Source organism: Anser anser (assembly GCF_964211835.1).
Source record: "Anser anser genome assembly, chromosome: 1".
Classification (NCBI taxonomy): Eukaryota; Metazoa; Chordata; class Aves; order Anseriformes; family Anatidae; genus Anser; species Anser anser.
The window spans coordinates 188,813,848-188,836,228 of NC_139720.1; the positions used below are offsets into that span (position 1 = coordinate 188,813,848).

The 22,381-nt window shown below is 36.0% G+C and overlaps 1 protein-coding gene across 5 annotated transcripts in view; it reads right to left on the bottom strand.

Moving 5' to 3' along the window:
• Window positions 1-22,381, bottom strand: part of PDS5B (PDS5 cohesin associated factor B) — a 111,840-nt gene that overhangs the window by 40,651 nt on the left and 48,808 nt on the right. For all 5 annotated transcript variants that reach the window (XM_083803441.1, XM_083803440.1, XM_083803438.1 and 2 more), the window contains 11 exons: window positions 17,934-18,049; window positions 16,137-16,231; window positions 13,700-13,845; window positions 12,608-12,759; window positions 10,903-11,016; window positions 9,229-9,310; window positions 4,563-4,611; window positions 3,619-3,758; window positions 3,426-3,541; window positions 1,953-2,058; window positions 176-336 (listed from right to left, as the gene is read on the bottom strand). In XM_083803441.1, coding sequence (XP_083659567.1) covers window positions 176-336; window positions 1,953-2,058; window positions 3,426-3,541; window positions 3,619-3,758; window positions 4,563-4,611; window positions 9,229-9,310; window positions 10,903-11,016; window positions 12,608-12,759; window positions 13,700-13,845; window positions 16,137-16,231; window positions 17,934-18,049 — 1,277 coding nt within the window. The remainder of the gene's footprint in view (window positions 1-175; window positions 337-1,952; window positions 2,059-3,425; window positions 3,542-3,618; window positions 3,759-4,562; window positions 4,612-9,228; window positions 9,311-10,902; window positions 11,017-12,607; window positions 12,760-13,699; window positions 13,846-16,136; window positions 16,232-17,933; window positions 18,050-22,381) is intronic.

Here is a 22,381-nt window from a genome sequence, read left to right on the forward strand (position 1 = left end):
CAAAAAGTTATTGCATTTTAAAGTCATGCAAATCTCTTTCCTGTTTTATCTGAAGTGATACTTTCTTCCAGAAGAATGTTGTATAACTCTATACCCTGCCAAAGCAAGAATGAGAATGAGATTCTAAAAACCCATATGATGAAAAACACTACTCAGAATAAGATATATAACTTACGATCTTATATGAGGAAAGTCTTCTTCAATTTTGCCTCCTGTGTTTTTGAAAATTTGTAACGCAGCTTCTGCCACTTTTTCATCATCCATTTTCAAGCAAGCCAAGAGAGATTCAAAAGTTTCAGCTGAATGAAATGAGATAGGGTGTGTAAATGAAAGTACCTGCCAAAAAAAAAAAGCCACGTTAAAAATTCGTAAAGGTCCGCATAGATAGAACACTCCTACAAAAGTCACTTTTTCCTGCCATCTTGGAATATTTGTAAAACAGTGTCTGTTTTTAATCACATGATCAATATTTCTCTTTTTCTTAGGCATCTCTTAGCCTTCTCTGTCTTTATACACTGTCTCATCTGTTTTACCTAATTTTGCAGTCTCAATTTCTTCTCCTGTTACTGTAAGCATGCACTTCTCAGTGGCTACATCTACATTAGCAAGTACTGGGTTGCAGCAGAAGCTGGTTTTAAGAGAAACATAATGGTGGTTATATTGCAATTTTGTTTCTCCAAAAAGAATGAAGCTTGTGTGCTTCCAGACTTCTTAGATCATGCAACTGTTTTCCTTGCTAAGTGGAACAACTGATTGGTGCTCTGTAGTGAGAGACACACCCAATACAGCAAGTAACAAACCCAATACAGCCTCCAGACCCTCTTTCTACCAGAGCTGACCAGACCTTGTACCTCTCCTTCAGATTCTTGGATTCTGTTGACTCTATCTTCAAGTGTGACAATCCTCCCATGTTAAAACAAAATCCTCATCTGTTCCTCTTTGAAACTTTGCCTCTCTTTCATTTTAAAGTGCTTGTTGATTATTAGCCTCTTTCCATATGATGGATTACAGCCCAGAAAGCCACCTGTATCCTGGGCTACATGAAAAGCAGCGTGGCAGCAGAGTGAGAGAGGGGATTCTTCCCCTCTGCTCTGCTCTCGTGAGACCCCACCTGGAGCACTGTGTTCAGCTCTGGGGCCCCCAATATCAGAAGTACATGGAAGCTATCAGACTCTTAGTTGATCTAAGATGTTTTGAATACTTCAGTATGAGAGCCTTGTAGATTTTGACACCTCTGAAATCAACCCACAGTTGGACTACTCCCAAAATGACCTCAGTTATATGATGGTACTATGACACAAGTATCTTTCCTAGCAAATACAGGATAAACTTATACTACAGAGTCTCTCTCAAGTACGCTAGCTTTAAAAGTACTAAGTGAAAGTGAAAGACCTATGTAGTTGCATTTAGTTTCATGCTTTCAAAAGCATTTGCAACTAACATAGTGATTGGCCTTTTTCCTCCTAGGAAAAAGGGAGGGCAGAGTAAGAAATTCTGTACATTGTCCCCAGAAACACATCTTGATAAGGTTTGCTATGCTAACAGTCTCAAGTAAGATTTCAGACAGCAGTTATAGATAAAACCCCAATTTACGTGGAACTCAGGAGAACCACCGTATTGTACAGATACACAAGTACGGTACAGTTTTAGAAGTAGTATTAACTGTATTCACAAACCACTGAATTCACACTCTAGTACTCAAAACTCAACTGCTGATGTCACACATATAGCTACTTTTAACTTCTAGGAAAGCTTCTAAATGATTTCTGAAATAACCTTATATATAAATCAGATAAAACATGCATAGACAACCATAATCTAACCAGTATTCTTCCAGATACCCAGCAAAATGCTTAATGACTGAAGATATTGAGTGCTAATGACAAATTTATTTTAACAAAGTTATTTTAGAAAGTTTTTATATGCTTATTGACCACCAAGAGTACACTTGCCTTAAGCAATTCAAGACCTGCTCTGATTGCCTGGTCAGTAGGTACACCCTCATCTTCATCATCAGCTGTTCCATCTATAGATTTGTTTACTTGCTTGATAAGGGCACTGAAGAGGAAGACAAAAACATGGCCTTGTGTTTACTGCAATACATATAAAACATAAGCCTATTATAAAATAAATGCAATTCATCTACATACACATTCTGATTGTCCTCATCTGCCATTAAGCATTAAGTTAAAAAACATTTAACCATCATGAATTAAGCAGTTACACGTTACTCTAGAAGAATGACCAAGGAAAGAAAACAATCTGAGCATTAGAAGTAACAAATTCAAATAAGAATTATGATTAGGGTAGTAGATCCTGTGGATTCTTAATAATTGATAGAAAATAACCATTAATAATGCTTAGTCTAACAGCAATAAATAAAATAACCATTAAACAGCTGTGCTGGAAGTTGATGAAAAATTTAAGAGACTTATCTCCTGCATATTTCACCTTGACAGTAATGCTTGTTTTTTTCTTACACTGTAACCTAGGAAGGGAAATGGTGATTATCCAAATGATCTTGTTAGTAAGTGCTGTAGGCAGCTTCCCTGTCAAGGACTGAACAATATTCAGAACATACCTTCAGTAAATTCTGTAAGGCATATTTATAATCAGTGGAAGCAAACAAAGAGACACCTACTCAGACTTTCCTTTTTTTTTCTCTACTCCTAATTGGACAAAAATAACCATCTATAGCAAAACAAAACAGTCTGACAGTCTCAAAAATGAAGAAGAAATTTAGTGATAATTTACAAAGATGGAAGATGACCAATTCTGCGGAAAAACTGAAAATATTTACTTTTTACTTTATTTTTTTCCCTGTGTTTACTGTACAGGGGTCAGTCAATAGGTACGTGGTGAAACAAGTATTAAAACTTTGCAACAAATTTGAACATTACTTTAAATGCACATTTTATACTGCTTCTGTGATTTTTTAAAATGCACTTTCAAATTTGAAAAAAGTCTAGCTATGCATTATACTTAATCCAAGATCAAAAGAAAAATTATGTTAAAAACTTCTCTGAAACAGATTTTTAAATGAAGTCTCAATGGCTCCATTACACTGTATGTGTGACAGGCAGAAACTGAAACGCTCAAGTACTTAAAAGCCATGGCCAGAAATTCCTTTTAATTTAAGTCAGTCACTCACAAATCAAACTTCCCCCATCAGCAACAGATTCATTTTTACTGACAGTTTGTTCCAGCTGTGCTGAATGACAAATCAATTGTTTGTGCAGCTACACTCTGAATGAGGAGAAAGAAACCCCTAAGCTAGGAGAAACAGAAGAAAATATTGCAGGTCGCTAGGCCTTAAAAACTCTCCTCCTGCCATCAATCCGCTGCTGCTTGTGTTTAAAGACAGAATTAGAAACCCTGATTTCAAACTCTGTGATCTACAGTCAACAACACACACACAAAATTACCTGATGGATTCAGTATCAATGTGCACAGGAGCAATTCTCTCAAGAAGAAACTTTATCATTTCCAGGAAAGGATTTGTTGGTTGTTTTGGGTTGCCCAACTTCTTTGTAATTTCCCTCTGCAATTTAAGTTTCAATTAAGTTTATAATCAATTTAGTTCCCAAAACATTCACGTATTTTAAGAACTATTCTTACCACACATCCCTCAGCCTGTTTGCACGAACATGTTGGGCTAACAAGCATTTCTAACTGACTCCTTATTTTTTCATCATCTTCTAGAACTTGTGTGAACTTTTTCATGAAATCTTGAGCTTTCCCCGGATCAGGAAGGTTTCCTTTAAGTAAGCAAAAGAAACGACTATTTATTTTAGTAAATATCAGGACTGTACGTTACACAAGTTCAAAGCCTCACACCATCATATTAATAAACAATTATTAATATTATTATATATATAAAATATACATATATTTATATAATAAATATTAAACATATCATAAATAAAGAAAAAATACTTGGGACCTAGCCAAGCAAATAGCATGATTAATTTTTTCCTCCACATTGGCCTTAAACAGTACTACTTTGCCAAAAGAACAGTTTGCACCTTTTAAAAAAAGCTTCATTTAAAACCAAAATTTCAGAATTGTAAAGTGTGGTGTTTTTTTTTGTTAAGAGTTTAAGTTACACAGAAGTTCTTCTGTCTCCAAGATGCCTTCCTACTACTGAAACAAACTCTTGTGCATTCTCCTAACAACACTTACAATACTGACACATCAGAAAGAGGTAAGCCAGTACCTGTATAGGTAGGTTAGTTAACATCAATATATATTCTATAATAAATGCTAAAGGACACAGTGACACCTTAGATCATCTGCATTTTAAATTAATCTAGAAAAGTTAGAAATGTATCCAAAATGCCAAGTGATAAGCTTCATGACTAGAGATTTTTTACAGTAAGCAATTCTTGCTTTTAGTTGTCTTAAGTTTTCACATCATACCATCACAACATATTTATTGTGATTTGCTACAAAACTTACCTGTTACAAAGCTTATTTGTTATAAGCTTATCTCAAGTGATTTTTAAAAGAAGAAATACATTGACCGCAATTTTTAGATGGTATAAATACTTCAACTGACTTACTTGTTATTACCATCACTTTTGAGAATATAGCTTTACTGCTGGCATCTGTCTGCAAGTCACAAAAAAGAAAAATGTATTAAGTAAAAATTTTATATATTTCCACTGAATGAGCAAAATTCCATAATGATGTATTATCAACAAATCAGCACCTATTATTTTGTTAACACATCAGTGTGTTAGAAACCAAAACACCACAGCAAATTTAATGCTAAATTGCTCCAAGAAGTAGAAGACAGAATGTTTCCATGGGCATGATCTTTCTCACATGCTATAAACTTTTTTTTTTTTATTATTATTACTTCTTAATCTACTATATAACCTCTGAAAAGTTGTATAGTTACAACTATAAAATGACAGTCCTATGAGAAAAAATTTAAATGAGAACATGGCTACCTTTCAAAAGCTTTCACTGAAAAGCATTTCATTTTTAAAAGAATTCTGCTTAGCTGCCACCATTGCTAGAACTGTCTTTTAGAGACCTCCCATTGTAACAGACAAAATTGATGACCGATAAGCCTAAAATTACACACAGGAAAACAAAGACAAATCAACTCAGAAAGAAGGCTCAGCTTAGAAGACAAATATTCTTTATACCTAAGTACTCAACACGAGGCAAACAAAGACCTGTGGTAGGCCTTTTCATCACGTTCACGTCGGGAAAGAACCATTAAGCAGTAGTGCTGCAAGACACTAACACTTTTTTATGAAAGTCTTAAGATTATTACAGACTAGAGGGGAAAATGTTCAAGGTAGAGGTCAAAGTCTTGTTCAGGCATACACAGTTTGTTTTTTCTTAGTGAAATCTGCACATAGATTTCAAATAAAGTTCAAACAAGCCATATCAGCTTTGGAGATAACAGTTACTAGTTATTACAATAACTTTGGCTAACACGGGAAAGTGTGTATTTCTAGAAGGAGTGTCCTTTAACTTTTTGGAGTACATTTCTGTTGTGCAGTTGATGAGGTACTACAAAAGAAAAGAGAATTTTGAGTTCTAATGTCATTGCAAAAAAAACAACAAGGAAATTAATCAGGCAATTTGTACAAACTCTTGCAATGTTTGAGAACAGTGCCAATCCTGGAAAGATTGGAGTATAACTAAAATACACCAAGAGATTAAGATAAGCAGTGTTTTCAGTGAGTACTATATCTCGTGACATGGACGCTTAAGCACATTGTTCCAGCCATTAAATATTTCTACAGAAATTTCAGTCACTTTTTAGCATCAGAAGAATGCTGTCTTTTTCGGGGCTTTTCGCTGTCAGAGCTGAACATACATGTTCAGACAAGAAATTATGTGGGGGGAGACAAACAAAAAACCACACCAGAAATCAAATCTGGTGTGTAGATTTCAAATAACGTCACCTGATACAGAATCTCTGTATGTGCTCCTCTGGCAACTCAGAAAAACACCACCAACTAAAACCCACCCTGTATTGTGGAATTCCTGTAGAACTTCTCTAAATGACAAAATAATTTTCCAAGATAGGGAAAAAAACAGTGGAGTGGAAAAATCAAAGATCTATAATCACAGAACAATTTCGGTTGGAAGGGACAACTGTAGCTCACCTGGTTGAATGGTCTACTTAATTTGCTCTAGTCCTCATCTAGTTGAGTTTTTAAGTATTTACAAGGATGGTTTCACAGCCTCGCTAGATAAGCTGTTCCCATATTTGATCATCCTTACTGACTTATTTTTTTCCCTCCTTACTACCTACTCAAAATTCCCTTGTGGCAACTTTGTACTCTGATTCTTGTTCTATCTTTGTTGTCTTGGAGCTCTCACAATACCTACACTTGCCACAAGGACAACACGTACAGGAGAAAAATGAACAATTAAGCTACTGTGATTAATAAGGGTAGAAGTTCGACCAAAGCGAAAATGGACATATGGTAACATTACGTTATCTTCTAAAAGGTTACTAACTCATTTTGGTCTTGTTTCATACAAAACATTTGTTTCAACATCGTTTCTAGACTTCTGAATGAAAATTAAAAAAAAAAGACACCTGAGCAGGGGCATGAGAGACATGAGAGCATTACAGATACAAGGGTAAGAGTTGCCTGAGCAGGGCTGGAGGGGAGATGCAAGGAGAAGGTATGGCTCTAAAGGGACTGCAGCCAGTGGAGGTACCCAGGCTGGAGCAGTGGGTTAAGTGGGTTAAGACTGAGCTGCAGCAAAAGAAAAGGAACCACCACACCATGACCACAATGTATGGCAAGGGGACTGGAGACCGTGAAATGGGGAACAGAATTATCTAATAGGGAGCTGAAGGGTGTTTCTTGAAGAGCTTATTTGTTTGCTAGAAAGCTGCCTGGCAGAGAAGGACCTGGGAGTATTGGTTGATAGTCGGCTGAATATGAGCCAGCAGTGTGCTCAGGTGGCCAAGAAGGCCAACAGCATCCTGGCCTGTATAAGAAGCAGTGTGGCCAGCAGGTCTAGGGAAGTGATTGTGCCCCTGTACTCGGCTCTGGTGAGGCCGCACCTTGAGTACTGTGTTCAGTTTTGGGCCCCTCGCTACAAGAAGGACATGGAGGTGCTCAAGAGAGCCCAGAGAAGGGCAACGAAGCTGGTGAGGGGTCTGGAGAACAAGTCTTACGAGGAGCGGCCGAGGGAGCTGGGCTTGTTCAGCCTGGAGAAGAGGAGGCTCAGGGGTGACCTTAGCGCTCTCTATAGGTACCTTAAAGGAGGCTGTAGCGAGGTGGGGGTTGGTCTATTCTTCCACGTGCCTGGTGACAGGACGAGGGGGAATGGGCGAAAGCTACGCCAGGGGAGGTTTAGGTTGGATGTTAGGAAGTACTTCTTTACTAAAAGGGTTGTTAGGCATTGGAATGGGCTGCCTAGGGAAGTGGTTGAGTCACCATCCCTGGAGGTCTTTAAAAGACGTTCAGATGTAGAGCTTAGTGATATGGTTTAGTGGAGGACTTGCTAGTGTTAGGTCAGAGGTTGGACTCAGTGATCTTGGAGGTCTCTTCCAACCTAGGTGATTCTGTGATTCTGTTCACTTTCATTTCTCAATACCAGAATCAATAATTAAAAGTTTATGTTAATAGACAGCAAACTAAATTAAGAAATAGCCCCTCACTCAGCACTGTGTTGTCGCCCACAACAGCACCTCAGACTGCCTGAAAGCACAAGCTGTGTTGCCCACAACATCGCAAGCTGCCTGAAATCACACATGCACTCCTGTTACGCAAAAAACATTCAAGTGTAGAGAATCAATACTTAATCATGAAAGATGCAATGAAAAAGACATGGACAAAAGCAAACACGTAAACAGAATATCCCATTTTCAATGCAATGCTTATGCTGACATTTATTAAAATTAAATATTTAATTCTAAGTCACACTTGATATTTTACAACCAAGAAAGCACTTTAATTACTTCCCCCGAAAACAAAGGGAAAATTTGAAATTTCACTTTCAACTGAAATGCAGAATATATCAAGAAGCTAACTCAAGTTTTAAATTATGCATAAATGTATTTAAATTACACCAAAAATATAATAAAGTAGATTAAAATGATTTCAGTAGTCACTGAAACACAATGAATTATTACTGTATTAGCGATTACTGCACTAAAGAATTCAATACAACATTACGGTATGTTTTAATTGCCCTAAAGCAAAATTACGAATTTCACTAAAATCACCTTGAATATAACTCAAACAGGACTGCAAGACTAAGATTGTAATAGAACTACTGCTATCTGCAAGACAGTAGTATTTCCAAGCAGACATTAGATAATCCGATTACACTTGTAAAAATGCAGTTACCCTTTCATTGTGTTCAGACAATTTCAGTAAAATTATAATTCAGTCATAAAACTGCATTAAATTTGCCTGTGATGTTTGAGTGTATACACATATAAAAGACTTAAATATATGAACATGGACACAGTAACACTTTATAGGATACACTATTACTATTAAAACACCAACAGATTAAACTTGTAGCACTGAAGTCATAATCATGTTCCAAATCACGTGCAGAATTTCACCTTATTTTTTTTAAATGATAATACGCATATACATACAACTAAAACAAATCTAAATTTTACTGTGAGAATATCCTAAATCTTCTAGATATGTCTATCTTTTAGAAATATGCCCACTAAGAATAAAAGAATTCAACACTAGTCTGTCATCTCCAACACAACATTTAAGAAGTTTCCAAGAGGAAAGAGAAACAAGATAAAATACTCTCATCTCTCAAATGTTACTAATTTATATAAGATAAGAAATCAGGATGTTTAGGTATTTTTTCTTAATTACTCAATCTGGCAGTCAAAAATAATATACCATCTTTTTCTCTTGTTTGAGAACCAGAACAATCCTGGCAACATGTAGCTCTTAAACAGGGGAAGCACATAATTTAATATTAAGTGGCTAGCAAAAAACTTTACAAAAAAACCCTTAAAAACACCTGCTCTTACTGACAAAACATATACAGATTTCTTACTGAAAGCATAGTCTAATGGAATCAAAATATTTTCTGTCATTAATATTAAGCTTCAAATGGAACTAATGGAAATAATGGATTTTTAAAAAGTTTTTGTTGTTGTTGTTTATTGTTCTGTTTTTTTTTTGTTGTTGTTTTTTGTTTTTTTTTTTTTTTTAAGTATAACTGCATATTCACTGTGGAATAAAGACAAATATAACTTACTTTTGGTTGTTTTATTAGGTCAACTAAATCCTTTACTTGATGTCGTAACAGATTCTGACACTTCCACATTTCATTCAATGCTCTAAAAAACAGAATGGAAGAAGAAAAGAAAAAAGAGTTGTCAAAGTCTTCTATTCAATAAATAGTGTAACTGTCCAACAAGAGCTTTTACATTATTTTAAATGTTCTTCTAAACGTCTTCTAAATATTCCTGTTACATGAAACATCATTGCTCTGTGAGCAAACTCTAAATGTTTCCTAATTGAATGATACGGAAAATTTAATTGATCATACTATACTGGTACAAAATGTGATTTTGAAACAAGTTTTATTTCAGACGCTTAACTATACTGCCTTTAAAAGAACTGGGAAGTAATTGATATCTGTCTTATAAAGAAAGCATTTGTACAAGTTTGAAATCATTCTTCTAAAAACATTCCAAGAAGCAGGCTAAGATTTTTATCATCAAAACAATGTTTTTCTTACACAGAAAGCAGTTACTAGAACAAGTTGCAAAAAGTGGACATGATTAGACTTGTAAGAGATGCATTAGAGATAGTCTACAAAACTGAAAATCAGCACACTTTCCAGGAAAAATGATCTAAAAATTAAAACCAAAATCTAGTAAAAAGAATTTAAAAAAATCACTCATTTTTAAAACTTCTAGAATCCACAAGCAAAGTCAGTCCTATTTAACTAAGTGAATATACTGAATCTTTAAAATACATACTGCTGCATACACCAACTGTAGAATTCAGAAGTTATTTATTGCGTGAAATAAGAAGCACTGAAAAAATCCCATTCTGCACTTTGTTTAGCCTATACCAAAAATTGCTAGAACAGTAGCAGCTTTATTTTTAATAAATTATTCTTTATTTTACTGTGCTACACCGTTGTAACTTATTCAGGCATGTTAGACAAACTCAGGAGATTCAAACACCAGTTTCTCTAGAATTTGAATGCTGTGGGTGGGGTTTTTTTAGCCAATGTATGATAAACAGTCTCCCACATGAGAAAAATTACATTTAATTTTCAAGTAACTGGGTACTACTAAATGAAAAACAAAGTAAAACTAAGTAAATTCAATCACCACAATGAACATTACAGCAGCAAAACTGGCATTATTCAAATTCACATGCATGCACTAATTTTAATGCAAGTAATTACCTTCTCCAAACATAATTGGAAGTAAAATGAATATTGAAGGAGAAGAGACAAACAAATAACTCCTTCCCACTCTTGAGTTATCCTGGCTGCTAAAATGAGGAGTATGTTGATTCTTAAATCTTCAGATACGATCTAAAGCTAGTCAACGCTACTAATCTGTGTTATCTCTTTCAAGACATAAAAGGACTAACATGCACTCAAAAGCTTTTTGCCAGTTCTTTGGCACTACTATTTTTTTTCGCTGTTTATGGTTTAAAGGTACCACACCTTGTTAAAAACCACCCTACTAATTTTTTCAAACTCTCATTTGAAGAGATTACAACATACAGTATTAATACATACTGTACAATACATACAGGAGATCAATACATACAGTATTGCTATATTCCATTTACTAATAGTTGTTGAACTACTTTTGTCCACTGGCTTAGGGTACTCATAACAACTTAGAACCAATTTACAATGACTGTATTAAAAATTATTTTGCAAGTCAAAAATAGCACATACTTCACAGCATTTGAATCCAGTGTTGCATAAAGGTAATACAAACATTTCATTCGTTCATTTGTTTCCAAGTTGTGAGGGACCATGTACTGAGCAAAGATGCGTTCAACAAGTAACCTGAAAGACAGCGTTAAGGAACTGTTAAGCAAGAAAGGGGTCTTAAATTGTTAAAGCGTTTGTTCAGAAATTCTCAGACATCCTAGAGATGTGGCATACAAAGACATATTTATTAAAAAAAAATAAAGTCAAGCCACCTAACTTCCAATAAAACTCAGCATAAATTAAACAAAAAGATACCATTATGGAAGACGTACCGTTAATGTTAGCAGTAGCACATTTAGGAGATGACATTATCATTATCAGATTTATTAACCCAGATAGAAATCAAAGGATTTTAGAAAAGGATGTCTCAACTGTTGGCCCAAAGGATAAGTATTGTAGTCAATTTTTGAACTGACCCCATATACGGGGCTTAAAATACAAGGAAAAAAACAGAAAAAATAAAAACAGTCACATTGACCATTACACATTATCATGAAGCCCAAAAGAAGAATTCAGATACTAGTCAGAAGAAACTGGCTTTTTCCCCACTCCTCCCTGGCCCGTTCCTGAAAGGCGGAGTTTATCCCATTTCTGTTGCTTCCACAGTAAAAATGCAAGTACATTCAACAATAATTTTGAAATGAATGAAATTAATGAAAGCTTCTGCTATGACATGGAAGCTCCTCATCTAGAAACAGGAGAAAAAGGCTTGGGTCTGACAGTTACTTAGGAAAGTCTGTGAAATAAAACAAAATGAAAACCACACCTATGTTTCAATCATGTACGTTTTTAGGCTGGAAATGAGAGTAAAATCCTCATCCTTACACACAAGCTTAAGTTACTAGAGTCCTCCAATGGGATCAGGTGGTCAAAACGCAAACCCAGCTAGCTTAAAAAGATCTTGAAGTTTAAGAACTGTGAATGAATAACACTGGACCTGATGATCCAGACAGTTCCTTCCACTTCCATGGTACCAAGAAACGACTGATTATTTTGCAGGCGACTTTCTAATAGTGTAAATATTTGAAAAGATTTGTATGAGTTTGCAATGCCATTTGTATTTGATCCATGCTGTGAAGACCAAAGACCCATCTCCAAAGCCAACAAGTCCAATTGCTTAGTCAAGGCAGACTAGTTCCCAAAGTAGTTCCTAATGTGCAACTGTTTTTCAATACGAACAATGAAATAGGGTATACAGCTGGGATGACGGAGTCATTGCTTTCACCACAAATCACAAGGCTCTAATTCTGGGCTGTTATCATACAGAAAAACTAACCTTCCACAGAGTGAGATGCCTTAACCATTGCCACTATATTTACTAATTGGACTTGCAAGTCCAAAGCAAGATTGTTAAGGCAATATTACTTACTGGATTTTAACATAAAAATCAGCAAGTTACTGAAAGGTAAAAAAAACCCTCCTCTATGAAAGCAGTGGTGAAGTACAGGTTGGGAATATTTCAAAATTTTCAGCTTCTTACAATCACTTTTGGCCTTACACAAGCAGAAGAAAACAGCAAAGAACAAAATTTGGCTGTATAAGATTATGCACTTGATAAGAACACACGCAATTATCAAGTCGTCTTCTTGTCAGCACTTAAGCTTGAAGGAAAAACAAGTTACCAGAGTTATCCACAGAAAACCCAGCTTTCAAAAGGTGGACTTACCGATCATCAATACTGTTCTGATAATATATATGCAGAAGTTTATCTTTTATCCACGATATCTGTTTTGCAGCTTCTTTTCCTGCTTCTGACTGTAATGAGTATTTCTTGTATATCTGTGCAAGTCCCATCATAGCTTCTTTCCTCACTCTCCACTTGGGAAAAAGAAATAGTACCACGGTTTAGCAGTTCAAAACTCAAATTTGAAAAGACTGAGGAGCTTCCTGGTATTTTCTATTCTTCCCCAAAATAAAATAGTTTAATTGAATTATAAGTACAGTTTCTTCTCATTAAGACAAATACTGCATTATATCCACTATGCTAAGCATTTCAACGTAGGTAACTACTACGCAAGTACGCCTCTTGAATTTAGAATTGTTACAAGTTCAAGGCAACACCCTTTTTCACAGATCTGCATCAAATACTTGAGATTGTATTATGTCTGCACCATGGGAAAGCATGTCACCAAATGAAAAATCAGGTGATAATACTAATTTTAAGTTTGCCGTTAACAGCCTCGTTTACCATACTCTAATGTAAGCAGAAAACATCCTAAGTTTTGCCGAATAATGAAACATAGTTAAACTAAATTTCAAGGCTATTCGAACTTGAAAGCTACTACACCCATTTGCAGTTTTTCAATGAACTAATTAAAAGCAGACAATGTAGCCACCTCTGACGGTGGAACAATTTGCATTAGTAATCTACCATACATTTTGAAACTTGTTCTCAAAATATCATAAGAAAAATGTTAGAATGTCTTACAAGGGTCTCGTTTTACTCAAAAATTACTATGAAAACTAAACAACTGGAGTGACATAATTGTTCTTCGGCATATAGTATTTTTTTGATCATACTACATTAAATAATAATACAGCACAATAAAAAAGGTTGCATTCCAGTCAGGGGCAAAAGCTATCTCATTAAGTACACTGTCTCAAAATTTTTTGCATTATATGGGTTTTCGTTAGTAATTTTAAAATTAGCTCAGCATTCTTAAGAAGCTTTGCTTTTAAGAAAAAGAAAGCTAATTACAGTAAGATACAAAAGACTAGAAGTATAATGCATAGCCACCATTAGTACTTAATGTCTTACCCGCTTGTCCAGTGTTCGTTCTCTGACAAAATTAAGCAGGTGATCATTGACAAGCAGAAGATCTTTTTTAGCAGCAGTAACTATGGATACTATAACATCATGCCTTATTGCCTCTTCAGGATCATGTGACCTTACTTTAAGATATTCTGGGGAAATAAAATAAAATAAGCACTTCAGTTGAGGTATACAACTTCAGATACTTTTATTTCTCTAGCGGCTACCCAATGGACAGAAACAGAAAACCATGGGTTTCTACAGTTTTGAGTACAGACAGTAAGAAGCCACTAATTTTTCCTAAGATTAACTGGAATGTGAGTAATAAACCTTTTATTCACTTAGAACACTCAATACTTATGTTTCTGGCATTAAGGAAATAAGAGTTGAGAGATTAAGTCATTAAAAATTATTTCTTGTAATAATTATAGTCTACATTTGCAACTATTACAGTCCAAGAGAACTGCATCTATAGAGCTGAATAGATGCTGAAGTTCTTCTAAGAACTTGATATCCACACTACATACACATTTTAAAGTCTTACTTCAGGCTAGAGGCTACTCTCTTCCTGCAGATTCCTATAACTGGTTGACAGAGCACATCAGTTGCACTCCTGAACACAGCTTCTGTACTTTCCCAAAGGAATCTGGTTCACGTGCTCCAGAACACTCCGCAGTGTGAACCACGTGAGCATAGCAAGCAGGGACAAATCAAGAGACATACTTAAGAAGCATGCTCTTTCACCAAGCTAAAAATGCTTATTTAGACAAATCCTAATTCATTCAACACAGAACAGTTTTTTTCTAGATTATGTTGGCATATTGCTACATATTTGGTACTACCAGAAATCTTACACCATCAACATTTTAAGATTTCTGCTTGTAAATATCAAATGTTTTAGCTACTTAATATCATTTTAGAAAACTGCCAAAGCACAAAACAGACCAGCAAAGTTCATTTATCTTTTTAGAAGTACGTGTTCTAGGTTAATGTAGTCACACACACAGGCAGGAAAGCACACCAAAAAAAGACATTAAGATCACTGTATGCAGCATACATCAGTGAAACGCTGAGAACATTACGAAACATTGAAAAATTCAAAGCTTGCTCTAAATAATCAGAGGTTACTGCACTCTTATTACTGTTCAATGAACAGTGAAAATTTTCAAGTCTCATCTGAAATACTGACTACTAACATTGCTGGTAATCAATACAAGTGTTGGAAAAGCACATCAAGAAACGAAGCTTTGCATTTATGGAAGTTATGAAATTTAAAAATCAAATAGCTTTTAAGAATTGTTCCACATGAAAACATAATAAACTAAAACAAATGAAGACAATTGCCGTTGCGCAAAACAATTCTTTTCTTCAACATCAGCGAGCGAGAAAATTTTATGAACAATTTGACTTTGATAAGCATTGTGGGGAGAGAGAGGGGCAAGCAACATTACATTTCCCAGAGGATACCATTAGAGGGGGCACAAAGTCTTCCAGCAATATCAAAAAAAAAAAAAGGAAAAAGGAAAAAAAAAGAAAAGAAACAAACTTGAAAATACACCTCTGATAAGCTCTACCATTCCATTAAAGAAAGATCCAGAAACTATTTTCTTTTTTTTTCCTCTAAAAAAAACTGCCTTAACAGTACAATTAACTATGGGATTATGGGATAACTATAGCTTGCCTGTATTTGTATAAACTGACAAATGTTCAGCAGGCAGGAGGGCAACCCCATGCAATTAACGGCCCCTTAAATTCCCTGCTTAGAGGAAATGGTCAAAGATAATACCTCCAAAGAACAAGTGGGAGTTTAGTGATCAGGGGAAGATACTGTCTTCATTATAAGCTTTGAAAAAATCAACCCGTTCTCTTTAACTGCACTTCTGCTCATTAAGAGTGGGATCTTATTATTGTCTATCTCCTCATTGTCACAGGGAGCAACAAATACTATATGCTTCTACCCATGCCAGTTGCTTTCTTCCTACAGAGGTCTTGAACTGCCAGTTGATTTTGGTACAAAGGAGCAGAAACCAATGGCTGTGGTCACAGTTCCAAGGACTGTTTTGATACTTTAGACAGTTGCTGCATAATATTTACACACTTCTGCTTTGTGGAACCCATGTCTCTGTTCTGCACCCTAATAAATGCCATGCCTGTTTTGTTTGGCAGGCTTATTTTGCCTGGTCTCATGGTGTTTAATTTCAACAGCAGTTGGGAATGCAGCTACTGTAAGAGAAGGAGGTTGCTCTCTTTGATTAAGGCATTCTTCATGCACAAACCCCTTAGCCTGAGAGCAGTGCTCAAAGCAAGGGACTCCGCAATTTGGAAATCTAACCTCAATTGTCCCCTCTATAACGTCACAGAATGTTACTACGGATGACAACTAACCTTCCTGACTTCTCCAGAGACTTAAAATTGAATTTTAATGTTATAGTAAATCTGGTACCTGTTAAGTCTTTTGCCAGGTCAGGATGGTTCATAAGGCAGTGACTTGCAAATTTCACACACTCAAGACGAATAGGTACATGGATATCATTAAACCTATTTAGAAACAAGACAATGTATTACAACAAGGAAAAATATCATTCACCAAAGCAAATAGATCATTTCTACACAGTCTCAATCTCTAAAAAGATTTTTATGCCTCCCACGCACAGTTACTTGTGCGAAACAGCTCTAATTTTATGGTATTAATTTGAATATTTTTAACTTAAGAAAAAAAGTGCTGTGCTCATGTATTAATTCATGTTCTATACAGGAAGGGAAATATCTTCTCCTAGTACACATGAAAAACTCAGGGCAGACAACAGCTATTCAGTGAAAGATGTCTCACACATTTTAATTATCATTTCTCTGATGCTCCACTTAGTTAATCATGAACTATGTATCTGCAACTGAAAAAGGTTTTAAGATTGTGATGTTGTTCTCCTCTTTAAAGACAGACAGCAAACCAATCTAACCTACTACAAATTTCTTCTAAAATGGATCATTCAACTTCTGTAAGACTTGGTTTTAGAAGACTGAATTAAATTTGATGCTTGAAACCTAGTACATAAAATTAAGCATGAGAAAATAAGTAATTTTATAACAAAACTGTTGTTGCAATGAGAGCTATGTTGTTTTGAAAGATAAAGTGCATTTTGAGGTCATCAAAACACCTGGTTTCAAACAACTTAAAAGCAAATTTTGGAACATATTGCTGTGGAAACATTTATTTATTAAATACAAAGGCTTTAAGAAATGTCTAAGTAAAAACTAGGTATGAAGAGAATTTAGGAATGTCTTCTCTAGTAATTACTATTGTAACTTATTTAAAATCCTTGAAAAAAGTAAATACATATATGTGGTTCATAACTAATGGAAAACAGTAATTGTGAACAACGGATTGCACATGATCATATTGTTTCACATCATAACACAATGAAGTATTTTTCTTTGGGTCCAAATTTGGGATTTTTAAATTACACGTAATATTTGAAATGTTACATACTTTCAAGCAAAATGAATTCCTTCAATTAAGTTTCCTGTACTTTTAGAAGTAGCATTTGTTGAGGACATTCCGGTTTTGATATGATCAAATGCTAAATTACAAACTACTGCATTCATAATAATTTATAGGATTTATCCTCATTTACTCAAGCCAAAAGTATTTTCACCATAGTATCCATATTTAAGTTCCTTCTGACTACAAGCTCCAGCTTTATTTCCTATTTCAAACTGGTGGAATATTTTAAAAACAAAAGACTAAGCATGTTTTCTGCATTTTAAATACTACATACCTCCTTTAAGGCACACAAGTAATTTAAAAAATTGAAATCAGTAAAGAAATACTGTACATGAAAGTCACAAAACCAGACCTCCTAATATCTGAAAATGCAAATGTTATCTGATATTATTTTATAATTAATCCATCATTGAATATATTTTATAATGATTCCATCATTTGTTAAAAAATTCTAATAAAATGTTCTTTTTTCTTGGCAATAGCAGTAAAGATAGTTGCAAAATACGAATTAAAAAAGGATGACTTGTAATTGTTCATTCTGCAGAATCATGAATGCAGAGGATATATATAAAATAATCTCCTTAGCATTATCTGCCAGATTTCAGATAAAGCATGAGGATATCACACTTAGCTATATCACTTGAGGAAAATAAAAGAGGTAGGAGAATTGAAAAATATTGAATTACAATTCTTTGATTTTTTTTTCTCTCCTGGGAAGGGAACTAAAACAGCATATACCTCCCCAAGTAGCACTGCCAGAGCGGTTTGTTCTGAGATGCCAACTCGGAATCCTTTGCCCCAAACATTTTTGCTAGAAGTTTTACAACCTGGAGGCGTTCTTCATTGTCATTGCTCTGGAAAATGAACATAATTTTTAAAAAACAAAAAAAGTAAACCAGCCATAAAATAACACACCCCAAAAGCAAAATACTGCTTTGAACAGCTTTTAGACTATATAATAACAATATACTTACACAATTCAAAAAAATCATAAAAAATAATAGGTTTTTCTTGTATACAAATGTGTACCTTGAGACAAAAAACCTTCGTTAATGCCGGGAGAAGACAAAACAATGAAGGCAGTGAAAACATAATGCAACACAGAGACAAAAAACCTACTGATCAAAGCCTAGTGGTAAACATAGATGTATAAATCTTTTTAATCATCATTTACAGGTGTTGCTGTTAGGAAATCTGATAACATGCTTATACAAATTTATACAAATCAATCACAGCACAAAAGTCACAAAACTCATTTTTACTTCTACCTACATGTAAAAGTATACAGTTCTCTTAAACAGAGTTTTATTACAAACATTTAATTAAAAAGTTTTCAGAGCACAGGTTTTTAAAGGACATCAGGTTGAGTACCCAAGATCTGACACACAGAGTATCTGGTCCTAGATTTAAAGTCTGTATTTAAGCCTGTATTTAAAACTGCTAAGTTACAACAGATGCTTTTCTTTCATATTGAAAAAAAACTAACACTGACAAAGATAAAACAAGACCTTCTTCAGTACATTTTCATCAGCACTGGTTTGCATTATGCTTGTTTAATACAATACACGGCATTTGAAGCTTAAAACATGCTTTGGAAATGTGTGCTAATATTTGTGCAATTAACGCATACTTGCAGTTCAAAGATTTTTTTTCTTTTGCTTATTAAAAAAACAACTGGCTGCAACAGTTCTTTGAAAATAGGGCAGTGCAGTCAAGTTGATTGAACACGTTGTTATTCACCCCTTATTATTTCATTCCTCTTTCTTGTAATAGACACGAGCTTTTTCAAATAATGTTCTTTTCCACCATCTTTGATGCTCTTATTAGTTCAACATCACCTTCTGAATTTGACCAAAGAATAAGAGCATAATGTAGTTGTCAGAGTTCTCTGACAACACCAGCCTTAAAGACCAACTGTTTCTTCTGACTCAATGCCATAAATGGGCTGAAAAGTTTTCCCATATCTTCTTTCAATTCAGCTCCCTAAGAATAGTCAAAGCATATTTAAAATCCTTTTAAGTACCAGAGCAAGACAAGGATGAAGAAATCTCTGACACTGATTTATTACTACATTACATGAAACTATAGTGCTTTTGAATACACCTTAGTATTTAATATTAGCAGCTTTAATAGTAGAGCTATTAACACTTTTCGTCTGTATTTGACTGATTTATCTGACTCAAATTCAGACTGACGTTTTACTGAGTCATCTACAACCTCCTCTTAAACTGCAGTAAATGGTATCTTTTCTTTCCCTGAGTTTCAGCTTACTAGTGTCCATTACATAACGGATTCGGATGCCCTAAAAGAATTTTAACTTTTTTTTTCCCCAGCCTGTAGTAGTCCGACCTCCATTACTCATATCCTATCCCCTCCTGATTAAACCAACTAAATATTAAAAGTACTGCACACCTCTGAATTTCTCTAGGCAATCAACACAGATGCAGAGCAAGTAACCCTGGAAGAGGGGCAGTAGCAGACACTAAGCATTCAACTGCTTTATTGCATAGCCAGAAGTATAGAAAAAAAAAAGAGATATCTTTTAACGAATTAGCCAAAGAAGCAGCTTTCACTATACTAGGCAGTAATCCAATTACACGATAAGCACCCATGTTTATAGACCTGCTTGTAGAAACAATGAATATTTGTGATTACGGACCAGGAGTATTTGGTACTTTCTAAATTTGTGCCCAGGAGTTGGTCTCCTTGAGATATTCTCATTTAAGACCCTGAAGGTAATAAAATCAACCTGTAGTTGTTAATAAATGAACACATCACTCTCACAGTCTCTCTCCTTATTCTACCTTAATCTACTTTTTTTTCTGAGGAAAAAATCAGTACGATAAGCTCTAGAAAAACCTCAATCCTTCTCCATCCTATGATGCATTGTGTAACTGAATAGTCATGTTCTTCACCTTTTGTCTTAGGTAACACTCTTGATGCTTAATAGTGTTCCATAAAGACTCACCAATAAAAACCGACACTGAACACTGTTACTTCTAATTCCCAATACCCTGCTCCCAAGGCTGCTGATCTTCTGCCTACGTCTTATGATGTGTCAGTAACCGCTGAAGTTGGTCAGATTGTTATAAGTAGGCAAGCCCAAAAGAACAGGCAGCACTGATAATCCGGGTGGCTTTAGGAGTAGAAGTGGACACAACCTGAAACTTGCCAAAAAATTTAACTACCATGTCCAGGAAGACAGGCAGCTCTAAAGTAATAGAAGTCAACAATTTGCTGATTGTATTCATTAGGTAACATTGGTTTAGTAGAAAAGTAAAACAAAGACAAATAATCCATTACGGTTTTATTCCTAAATACCCCATTCACGAGCTTTTCATTCTCTGGGACATTAAACGGATATTTAATTTCTGTAATACCGATTTCTGAAATTCAAATATCAAATTCAAATGAAGGGCCATCAGTTTCAGTTACAAGTTGACCTACACAAGAATAGCCTTATCTCTGTTCTCTCCTGCACTGATAGTACTTCTGTGTCAGTGCTAGATCTCTAAACACATCACTTTTTAATGCCAAGATCAGGCATTAATGGCGGTTCCTCATCAAATAGGTTAGCTGGATGACTTTCAGTGGGTGTTCTGCTGATCCCACAGTCCCATTTCCAAAATAAGGTTAAAAAAATACCAATGAGAGGCAAGCAATTTTTGACACAGCTCTCACATAGTGTTAAACTTTAGCAATACTCCTTTCCTGTTCAGACAGGAAAGCTGTTCAAACCACGGGAAACCAGCACTAGCAGCAGCAGCAACCGCTGTGTGCCAAGAGGAGTACGTGGCTTAGTGGGTGACATTGGTAGTAGGGTGATGGTTGGACCACACGATCTTGAAGGCCTCTTCCAACTTTAATGATTCTATGAGACTTGCAAGGTAGTCAGGCGATTTCTTTGCCCCTGACACCCTTAGCCCACCAGTCATATTCCCCCTCAGGGAGGTTAAGCAATGGTGACCACTTGACAGGAAGCTGTGTCTTCATGTCCACTGTGGTATCAGCACCAACCAGGAGGATGCAGCTGCCCAGACAAACTCCCAAGGGAACATGCAGCCACCCAGATCTCCAGCTGCAGCGTGCCTGTGTTTTCTACCAGTGCCTGAGGACAGCAGTGAGAGTGTCCGAGGGAGGTACACTCTGGTAGAAGAATTGCTCAGCTTGGTGACTGAGCTTCGGGAGAAAGTGGGCAGTTTGAGGAGCATCCAGGAGTCCAAGCATGAGATTGCCTGGTGGAACCACACTCTACCCTCGCTGGAACAGAAACAATGACTAGGCATAACACCAAAAAGGGGATCCTTTACCCTCCCTCCACCAACCAGAAGGCAGTGGGATTAACTTGAGAGATAGAGGTGAATTGAAACAAGTCTCTGGTCCTTCTCATCTAACTTGCATTCCCAGATGCCCTTACACAACAGATACGAGACTCCAGAATAGGAAGGACCGGGTCACGATGAGGTGGATGATGATCCATCTATGCCAAAGGAGTCACCAGGGTCATTCTTTGCCTTTAACACCAGTGATAGGCGCTGGGACCTCTGGAGCCCTGGGCTGGAGGACTGCGACTAGGGAGCGATTAAGGTCCCAGCTGGTATTGAACTTGAATGGCATTTACTGCACTTAAATCTATGGGTCCCAACAGTTTTCATCCCAGGGTACTGAAAATACTGGCCAACGTTATTGTGAAATCTTTCTGGGAGGCTGAGAAGGGTCCAAGTTGACAGAAAGCTAGCAAAAGTTCCAGTTTTCACGAAGGGCAAGAATGAGGACCCTGGTAATTATGGGCCTGTCAGTCTCACCTTGATGTCTGATTAAATTATGGAGAAAATCATTCTAGGAGTTATTGAAAAGTGCTTGAAATTCAATGCATTGCCTGGTTAAAACTGACATGGCTTCATGAAGGGAATACCTTATTAACTTGATATCCTGTCATGACAAGATTACCCATAATAGGTATGAAGGGCAAGCAGTGACATTTTTTTTTTGGGGGGGGGGGGGGGGGGGGGAGGCGCAGAGAGGAGGGAGAAGGGGAGGACGGACTACCACAGGGGCAGAGGGGGGAGTTAATTTGGCAAAGCTCTTAGAACTATGTAATGGTTAGGCTCTAAGAGCTGTAGTAAATTGAGTAACCTCAGGCTGGCTGCCAGTTACTAGTGGTGTTCCTCAGGGCTCAATTTTAG